Below are 10,456 nucleotides of genomic sequence, written 5' to 3' on the forward strand. Positions count from 1 at the left end.
CCTATTACAGCTCTGGGCACCCCATAAATAAAACCACTTGGAAAGACAGTAAATGCAGGGCCTTAATCAGATTTCTGCCTCTTCATCAGCCATTCCCAGCAGCCCAAGGTTTCTGGCAGAAGAAGCAAGATCAAATATTGCCACTCATTTCTCCCCCAAAGACAAAAGGCTGAGGTCGTCCTAAGCCCTTCTGCCACAACAGGGAAGGAAAGGAAAGGAAAGGGAACACTGGGATGAAAGCTCAGGAGTCAGGCTGTAGCCTGGCTGCCATCAGGGGGCTGGGAGACATGAAGGTGTAGGACCCAACTCAGAAACCACCACTGGCTTGTGTGCCACCCTACCTCCTCCTGCAGACAGGCTGACCCTGCGGGCCCTTGGCAAGGCCAGTGCTGGCTGCCTGCCAATCTGCTGCTCAAAGCCACTGCCCATTTCATATGCAGCCAGAAAAGGCTCCAAGTCTTTTAATAATCTCCTTACCAACTAAACACAGAAACAGGAAACCTCTGGCACCAGGGGTGGTTGAACTTGACCCCAACAACAACAAAGCTTTTAAAAACTTTTGGCAGGAGGCCCCCAAAAGGTCAGCCCTCACCAGCCTCATCCCTTCCTAGCTATTGTCCAGACTTAGGTGTATCTGCACTTAAACACAATAGATTCAAAGCTTCCACCTACCCATGTGTCTTTATTCCTCTGGAAAGGCACAAATTTGGATGAGGAGAAGCCACAAAGGGAAATCCTCTGAAACAATAGCAAAGGTAGAGAGTGGAGGCAGAAATTCTCCAGGACCCATGAGAAGACAGAAGAGCTCTGGCCTGGGGAATACCCACCTCTGGGCTCTGTGCAGTTTGCCAGGAAAATCCTAGAGCTGAGGGAAGATATGTTGTCACTGATAGATTTAGGGAGGCAAAGGAAAAAGGACGGAAGGGAGGGAACCGTGTGTGGAGGGGAGGCTCCTGCGAGGGCTGCAGAGAGCTGAGAAAGACAGGAAAGGAAAGCACAGGAAAAGGTGAGTTCTCCCAAGCTGGTTAATAAATATTACCTCAGAAGTTAACTCCAGCTGAAGAAATGCATGTGCTGAAAGGGCTGCTGCCTGCTTTCACTCCATGAAGCAGTCACGCTCCTTTTGCGTTGTTGCTGCTTTTTTCAGAGGAGCTGGTTCTGAGTCATTTTAATCAGCTGCTGTTGCAGGCTTATTGGAGTAAACATAATACAAGTACTAAATTCAGTTGTTTTAACTACAGACTGAGAGGAGAGTGATGCTAAAGCTCTTGGATTCAACCTACAAACAATAAAACTCCATGGTTCATCCACAGAGGGAGAAGACAAAATCCTGTTCAGTTACTGCTTTAAGACTGAGAGCTAGAAATGCCTAACTTGGCCCTGCTTGGATCAAGTAAAAAAAATCCACAACTAGCTGCCTGAATTCCCTACAGAAAGGGAAGACTGGAAGAATTCCCTACAGGGCAGACTGGGAGCTCACACAGCAGGCAGAAAGCTTAGCCCTGTGGGAAGAGAAGCTCAGGGCCATACCATTTTTGTTTTAGCAATTCCTTCACACCCTGGGCCTAAGCACAGGAGCTCAGTTCAAAAATTCAGCTGTTAGGACAGCCTCTGCTACTCCCCTGGCATGGGACAACCTGCCTTCTCCTAAACCACCCCAGTCACAGCCCAGTCACAGCCCAGGCCAGCAGCCATTTCCAGTGGGTATTTGTGGTGTAGCAATCCTAATTCAGGACAGGAGAATGCAAGAGTACAGACATGGCCAGCTACTGCCCAGCCAGCCTCAGCCAATGTGCCCTTGGCAGAGCTGAGATGACTAGCCTTGAGGCTGCTGTGGATTTCTGCTTCCCACTCTCTCTCTTCACTCCAGGCAAATCTTCTCTCAAACCACAGGCAAACTGCACCTTTTTCCATTGCACAATTTTCAGCAGCATCATCAAGAATATCCTAGTTGTGGGTGAATAGCTCCTTCATCTTGTGGCTGTTGTCCATGCCTTTCCCTTCAGAGGATTAGCCTCTTTCAGACATAGTATTCTTGCTTCTTTCATTCCTGAAGGCATTTCAGCTGGAGAAACCCCTGCAATTGTGACTAGCCACGCAGTACTCTTTTTCAATTTATGAGGAAAATCCTTTAAAAGAAAGCAGTGCTAAAAGATATTGCACCTCTGAAAACCCAGGTATACTGTCAAAGCACCATGGTAGCCTACTAAGCACTTAAAAATATCTCTGCAAATGCTGAGATAGGTGGATTTAGAGAAGAGTGAAAAAGAGTGGTATTGCACTCACTTTAAGGAGCACAATAGACAAAGATTAAGTTGATATACCAACTATTGTCCCTACAATGGAGTAAAATACATATTTGATTTCCCTGTTATAAAAGAATGCAAACATTTCAGCAAGGGGATATTCTAGTGACTGTGGCTTACAAAAAAAGGTGATAAAAAAAAGTTTGGTTATGAGAGCCTTGTGACTTACAGGTCACCATACATGTACACTACCCAGAAAAATGAAATTGAGCTAGAAATGTGTCACTGCTGCAAAAATGAGTACACTGTATTCCTGCCCTGCTGCACAGCTGATGTCAAAGGACCATCTCACCCCAGACGAGGAGTGCTTGTTCTCACAGAACCTGTATAGTCTGTCCCAGTTGAGAAGATTTCTACAAATGCCCAGGAAAACTTGCAGACTAACTGATGACAATACACTAGAATAACAATACTACAAACTGTCATGAAGGGTGGTGGGTGAAGAGAAAGTATACCACTCAAAAACATGTTTCAAAATGATTTCAGCATTGCAGCCCACAAGTGTAACCTAATTTTAAGCACCTTTTATTCCAGGAATAACTATTCCTGAAGGTGTTAAAAGCCAAAAACTTAATTAGAAATACGTATTATGTTTTTTGAAATGCCCCTTATTTAGACAAGAAAAAACCAGTCTTTCTGTTATTAAGAATCCCAGACAGGGTCCATGACCACCATACTAAAACATAAAAAAAGCTTTTGGGCATGAGGATCATACGGAAGAGAAACACAAATCTTCTAGACTGTCATTTATACCCCCAAAAGCAGGAGAGCAGAACTGCCAAGTATCCATAAAGTAGGCCCATCAGACATGAAAGAGCAATTCTGACAGAGCCTTGAATGTGAGGAAGAGAATCAGCACAACTGGGACATCTCCTTCAGGCAATAGGAACCAGACCATTATAAGCTTCCACCTGGATGATCACCAGCAATACAAAACTAGAAACAAAAGACCCTAGTTTAGCATCTTACCCCTAAGGCCAGTATATTTAACTGGCTATCTGGTGGTTCACAGTGCTGGGCCAAATCCAAGTCACAGCTTTCTGGCCCTGGAGGAAAAGTTGTTACCAAATGAAGCGTGGTGACAACATATGGAGCCCTGTGCTACTGGAGCAGTTTCATCCTCATCCAGAAAGCAAAAAACCTGTAAGGTTATGCCAAACACATGACTCAATTTAGGTCAGAGCTCTGCTGCTCAAAGCACTCTGGCCACGGATGCCGCTTGGAATGGACTGGCTTGTTTCTGTGCTGACTTTAAATCTTTTCAAAAGTTTTTCACAGGAGAAAGGATCGTGGATGACTTAGGCTTTTGTACCTACATTTGCTAGGCATTAGGGAGCAGTTTAGTATTAAATGTATTGATGCACTCTGCATCACTTCCTTTTTTATTCATTCCCATCCCGAAGTATCTTCAAGTATGACTGAAGCACTAAAGCTGTCACACCTGCAAGCTCCCTCTCTAAAGCATGTAAGCACCTAACATTTTGATGGACACAGAAGACACCCTAAAATGGTCACCCACCTAACATGCCCACCCACTGAGAGCTAAGCTCCTGCTTGTGGCCTCCTAACTAGACACCTGCTACCAGATGGCATAAAGCTGGGCTAGGATGCTCATGTCCAGTCTGATCTGTGAATTGGAAACCCCTTCCATGGAAGCAGGGCAAGTCACAGGAGAAGGGAGACAATGTAAAATCAGACTCAGGATTGCAATCTCAGGTTTCCAGTATCGTGTTTCTGCCTCAACACTGCACAATTTACAAAAATAATAATAAATACAGACTGAGACATTTTTATTTATAGATAGCCAAACACTGGCTTAGAGTGAAAAACATCTGACTGCATAACATGTCATACTGCAGCTCTGTACCAGTAAAGACCACACTTCTTATATAAAATAACTCATCCTGGTTCAGTAAGAATTCTGTTCTCAAAAGGAATGGAAGGAATAAATTAAATGAGGATTAAACACTAGATCTTGTCATCCTTCAGTGCATTAAAAGACCAAGATAATCAAGACTTTCAAATGCTATGTCAAGCTGTGCAGAGCAGAAAAGCAAACTTCTTGCTTGTTTTGGCACAGCAAGCTCTTTACAGCTTCTACTTGTAAGTTGGAAAATACAACATTGCATTTGCTAACTCAATAGATCATTTTCCTATCCAAAAAAGGACAGCTTCTTCTGTGAACTCACCAACTAAGGACCATGTTGTGGGAAGTACTGCTGTACCTAACATCTCATTGTAAATAGTTATTTAACTTTTTAAAACTCTTCAACAGAAGAATCAATTTGATGCTGAGTAATTAAGCACATGCTCTTTCAAAAGAATAACAATTAAAGTTTTCTAGTGAAACGTAAAGGATTAAATACTTCAAGTAAAAGGGATGATAACTGGACATGAACAATTACATGTGGTTATAACAGCAGGAGCAGAGTCCAAATGGCACTCCCAGCATTAAACACTGTAGTTGACCCGAGTTGGTGTAGTAGACTCCAGCTTATAGCCTGGAGTCAATGATCTCCTTGGAAATAATTCAGGGTTACTGGGGAACACCAAGGGAGGGCTCTGGCCTGTTACTATCAGTTACTGTCTATTGCTATGAAGAGGCATTTTGAAAGGACTGTCTTGGTCCAAGACAAGGAACATTCAGTGGTGGCTGGTGACTGGGTGGCTGAAACAATTCAGTTGTGTTAGTGCTTACTGAAGATCAAGAACAGCTAAGCTCCTGCTTGGGCATCTAAAGACAGAGACACCCTAAAAAAAATGGTCACTACTTATGATTCCTGACACTGAGAAACTAAATTTACTTCCAGGCTTCAGTAGATAGAAATGGTTTGGGGAATTAAGTGAGAAATTCCATCTTGAAGTGAAGAAAGTCACTGTCTGAAAATTACAGGACAGGTAAGCAAGCCTTGATACTAAGATCAGCAAGCTTTGATTCAATTATTGTTCCTCAAGCTGTTATTGCTTAAGTCTTAGAGGCATTTAGCACGTGACACCTTCAGATAAGGGAAGAAGAAAGACAACCTTATTTGTGAACATCAGGACTGAAATGTTGGCTCTTTAGGTCTTTATGCTGCTTTAACTTTACCTCCCTGTAGACACAAGTGAGTTCAAAAGCAGTTCCAGCCACTGTGAACACCAGTACACTCCAGAATGGCACATCTCATGGACCCTAGTGGATTTATGTTCTGTGGTGGTACCCTGCAGTGCCCAGTGAAGTGCCCACTGTAGCTGAAATCATTACCAAGGCATTCACAATGTCCCTCTGTCACTTGGATTCCTGAGGAATGCACTAAAGAGGCACTACAAAGTCTGTTCCATCTACTGAGGCACCTACTTCATGAACTGCACAGGCCTCTCCTCCTCTGTGAAATTCATCTGAAAGTGGTTGATGTTGTAAAACACTGGGATGAGGGGACAGTGAGAGATTTGTTCAGAAAACTAGGCTAAAAACTAAACAACAAAGGCACTACCAGACATACCTGATTATACCAAGAGGGTCTAAATCTTCTTCCTCTTCTTCCTCTTCCTTTTTCTCCCCTTTGTTGGCATCTTCCACTGATGAAAGCTGTGAGATTAAGTCAGGTGCCTTCTCCTCTTTGAAAAAATCCAGTGCTTCATTTTCTTTGTCTTCCTTCTCCTTGTCATCAGGAATGTTTTTACCCTTGAAGTCAACGGCACTAGCAGATTTTGTTCCTGCAAAAATACAATAATAGAAGCAAAACTGAGTACACAGGATAACAAGCATGGTTTATTTAATACCTTGCACCTGTTCCTCATGGTTTTGTTTGGGGAATGAAGGACACAATCAACTTTTGTGAAACTCTTCCAAGGTTCCTTACTGTCTCTTCTATCCACTGTGTGTTATTATGTGTCTGATCTGTTTACTGATTTAAAGTAGTTAAGTAAAGAAAGACACAGGAAATGAACTTCAGCTGAGACATAGCAGTGTATGTCTAATCTGCTTATTTATGTTCCTTCTATAGTCAACAGAAACAATAGAATTTCCACCTAGTGAATCATCCTGCCCAAATAAAGTTGTCTGAGGAGGAGTTTCCCTCTGAAGTGGGTGTTTGTCTCCACTGGCTACAGAGAGGCCATAAATACTCTGCTTAGATGTAGGTAGCTAACTTTCACATAGCCAGCTGAGATAAGCCTACATCTTTTGTTACTAATTCAATTCATCTGGGCTAATATTAGAGCACTGGACAGCACAAAAAAGTTTCCACAGCAGCTCTTCACTTTACATTGAAAAATGAAGGCAGAAGTTCTTTCTCCCTTCAACTCATTCAACTAAACAAATTCAACAAATTGAAACATGAACTTTGACCAAGTCTTCTCACCATACTTGTTATATGCAAAGTCCAGGAGAATGAGAGAACTATTCCTTGCTGTGGAGTCTCCAGATGTTCAGGAAAGCAATTTAAAATAATAAGACCAGCTAAAAATGGCTAGTGAAAACCATGATGGATAAACTTCATGGTTTCATCCTTTTGACTGTCAAACAACATGGCATGGGAGACTCATCTCACCCAGCTTTCCACATCTGCATCTGCCAAATCACCCAGGGCAGACTTCCTTGACTAAATGTGGGTGCCTACACTGATCAGGTGGTCTTATACTTCCTTTTTATGCAAAAGATTTTGCTAAATATTATTCAGTTTTGCTCCCCTTGTCTTAGGAAGCTGTCAGTCTCACAGAACTTCTAATGTGGCCACACTTGACACTTTTGCAAGACTGGCTGTTCACACACACACTGACTTGCTAGCACCCTGCAACTTCTCTTCCTTAAATCCAATGCTGCCATGAGAACCCTGCCCAGCACCAGGCTGGAGAACTCCAGGCTCAGCAGCTCTCAGCTGGATTAAAAGCAGAGCCCTCATCTGTTCCACTCATTCAGTGACTCCCTGCTATGCCCAAGGAACATAAGAAAGGAACTACATGAATCACTGGAAAAGGGAACAAGGGCTGGACACCAGGCTAAGGAAATTCTTTTTTAAAAAAAGGAAAGAGGGTAGAGAATGGGTTTAACTAATAAATAATCTGTATTTTACTCAGATCTTTCTCAGGGTCAGTAATTTTGCTGTAGGACCCTCTTCAGCAAGACCTAACAGTTCTATTCAGACATGGTACAGTTATCACTAAAGGAGACCCTGTGCTGTTGCTTTAGGGTCCATCTCTCCACTGACAATAACTGAATGTTTAGCCTTCTGAAGTGATGTGTTCTGAATCACAGCCTAGTACAGGCCTAAGGGAAATCAGAGGTGGTGGGATAGATACCTTCAAAGCAAGCACTGTGGTATCCACACTTCTGAATGAGGCATGGGTCCACTGAGAGGAGGGGAAAACACTAGCAAACATGACTATGAAGCACTGGAGATGCTCAAGAGGGTATTTTCAGTGACAGCCTTTATTCTGGCACTCTTGAGTTTCTGACTACCTGTGTCAAGAACTTAATAATACTTTTATCAAGCACACTCAAGGGAGAGGGGACACTCACATCGTTTAGTTACCTAAAAATTCCAGTAACTCAGGACTTGTTGCTAGATCCTCATTTTTTGAGATGAATTTCATGATATCATTGAACATAGCTCTTCGTTCACAGATGTCAGATTCTCCCACAAAGAGAACTTTCCTAGGCAAGAGTGGAAGAGAAGCCTGTGGGTATCGTGCAGCCAGTCTCTGGTAGAGCTCCTCTATCTCACTGTACTTCTTGGAAACCTGCAGGGAAACATGTCACCTGGGTAAGTTGTTTATAAGGGAGGCATAACCAGCAAAGCAGGAGTTTAAGCACCATGAAACATTAACCCTGGAAACTGAAGTGGAAAAACATGTATTACCAAGAAGCTTTACATGTAGCCAAGTAAAAGCCTGTTACCTACACAGTGAATCCCCAAGCATTGTTGCTGGTCTTCTAATTCTGTAATTAAAATCTGGTCCCTAATGGAATTGAAGTTCATTGCCAGATACCCAGCATCCATTTGTCTGACTCATCAGCTAATGAAATACTGGATAGGTCACTGCTCCAGATACTTTTTTCTGGCAGCAAAAATCCTTGTCTACTAAAAACGAGCTATGCAATGCCCAGCCCTGAGAGATGGGAGGGAAGAGAAGCACATACACATTGGCTTCTGATGGAGAAAGCAGCCTGAGTCTTTTCACCATTGAGCCACAAGACCCACTTCTCATCCCTGGTGGGATTCAGTGCCCCTCTGGCTGTTAAAGCCTAAAAACTGTCACGTTTGCTGCCCTGCAGAGCACCTAATGTAGAAACGAAAGGGCAAAGACCTCAGCTGGCCCCTGACTACTCAGTTTACCTGTGAAAATAAAAATCAACAACTTGGCCATGGCCTAAAGGTTCTCATACACGGAGAAGATGCCAACAGTGAACAGAGTCACTCCTTCTGCAGACAAAGACAGGAAGCCTGAGGAGAAATAAAGCCCAAGATATAAGAAGGAAAGCAATAACCATGGGAATGTTGGTTAGAAATGGTGTGGCTTCCATGCCACATGAAGTTTTGAATTGAGTACTTTAAAAAAACAACACAGAGAACCCAGACACAAAGTGGTATTATACAGACAATATATTTATCATGGCTCTTCATGGCCCAGAATCGACGAATGTGCTTCAATGAATAGAGAGCTAGAAAAAAGCACTGCTACTGGAGTGGGTCTGGCACGTGTCCTCTGCTAGGGTCCAGCTCCTATCCTCTGTAACACATGTTGGTGAACTCTAGTGGCATGAAACCTAATTAACAGTGCATCAGAAAAGATTAGAGACCCTCAAGCACTGTATCTTGGGATAGAAGAAGGCAGAGTCCTTCCATCAACACAGTCATAGAGGAAAGTTGACCCAACAAAAAGCACAGAAGCAGAAGTGAAATTTGTTATAGATTAACCCAGAATCCATAAACTGCACCTGTACTAGCAAACTAAACAGTATCAGGCATATTCTCAGGCACTGGAATTTGAGTGTCTATTAGGAAACCTATGGTGTCTACTGACTGCCTGGCAGAGTTTTGACAGGGCAGCTAGCACTCCCCTAGGTAATTTTTCAGCCCAAGATTCAGCCTGGTGACCACAGAGTAGCCAGTTTGGGTACCAGTTCCTGTTGCAGATGGTAAGAAAGTTTCATGCAGACAGACTGTTCTAGCTGCCCTCCAGCCCAGAGAACAGGTCCTGACATTCACAGGCACACCTCAAATAGTTTACTCAGCTTGACACAGGCATGAAGAGCAATGACCACCTCAGTGTTCCTATTTCCCTGCTTTTTGCAGTAATTATCACCAAGCTAGCTCATGTGAAAAGCTCTGGCACTTCAGCTGTACCACGTTCACTACGTGTTCACTGTCTGACCAGAGAAGGCAAACAGCTCTGTAAGAAAGAACTGTAGCACAAAACTAAACCTGAGTTGACAGGGGAATGAAACCGAAGAATTTTAGGCTTGTCTCTGGTAAGGAACCCAGGGAAGAGTGAGCAACACTGCACTCTGCATGCAGCATCTGACGTGCAGCTCAGCAGCCAAGCACTGAAGTGATGGCAATAAGGAAACCTTCCCAGAATAAGACAATCCTCCCTCTCAAAGATACTCTGAAAAGCAAGAGGGGGAAGCAATTCTGCAGTTTCTGAATTCTTGTACATTGCTAGTTTGCTAGGTCCCAGCAGCACTCTGAAGAGGGTATGCTACCAGAGCCCCTCCCAAAAAATACTGTGTAAGCACAAATGTTTTTAACTCTTTTTTTAAGAATAAACAATATTGCTCCTATTCAGGAAAAAAAACCAAGTGTGATTTTTGAAAAATGTTTAGCATCTAGAACATTTCAATAATAAATAACAAAATAATGTCTGAAAGCATTAGAATATAGCAGGCAGTCAACAAGACTATGCCGAGAGAGCTTTAAAGTACTCAAAAAGTAACACTGAACTGAGACACACAAACTTATTTCTTTCCTCAGTGAATTTTCATTCCTCCACGATCAAACTCTGTAAAGGATTCATAAATCTCAATTTATGCCTAGTTACACCATTGACCCTAAAGCAAAGGCACACCCTCGCACCCTACAGCTAACCGAGCCCTTGTGAATCCGCGTGGGCTCTGAGCACCCCCCGTGCCCCCACGGGACACGGCACACGGGGTGCGAGGGGCACAC

At 43.2% G+C, this 10,456-nt stretch overlaps 1 protein-coding gene across 1 annotated transcript; it reads right to left on the reverse strand.

The window, feature by feature from the left end:
* Positions 1–5,788: 5,788 nt before the first annotated feature.
* Positions 5,789–8,027, reverse strand: LOC103772152 (HCLS1-binding protein 3-like; the record flags this gene model as incomplete). Its single annotated transcript, XM_008939470.1, has 2 exons — positions 5,789–6,002; positions 7,820–8,027. Coding segments are annotated over 2 exons (422 nt in total), but the record flags the coding sequence as incomplete, so codon positions are not given.
* Positions 8,028–10,456: the final 2,429 nt, after the last annotated feature.

This window comes from Merops nubicus, unplaced genomic scaffold (assembly GCF_000691845.1).
Source record: "Merops nubicus isolate BGI_N331 unplaced genomic scaffold, ASM69184v1 scaffold104, whole genome shotgun sequence".
Classification (NCBI taxonomy): Eukaryota; Metazoa; Chordata; class Aves; order Coraciiformes; family Meropidae; genus Merops; species Merops nubicus.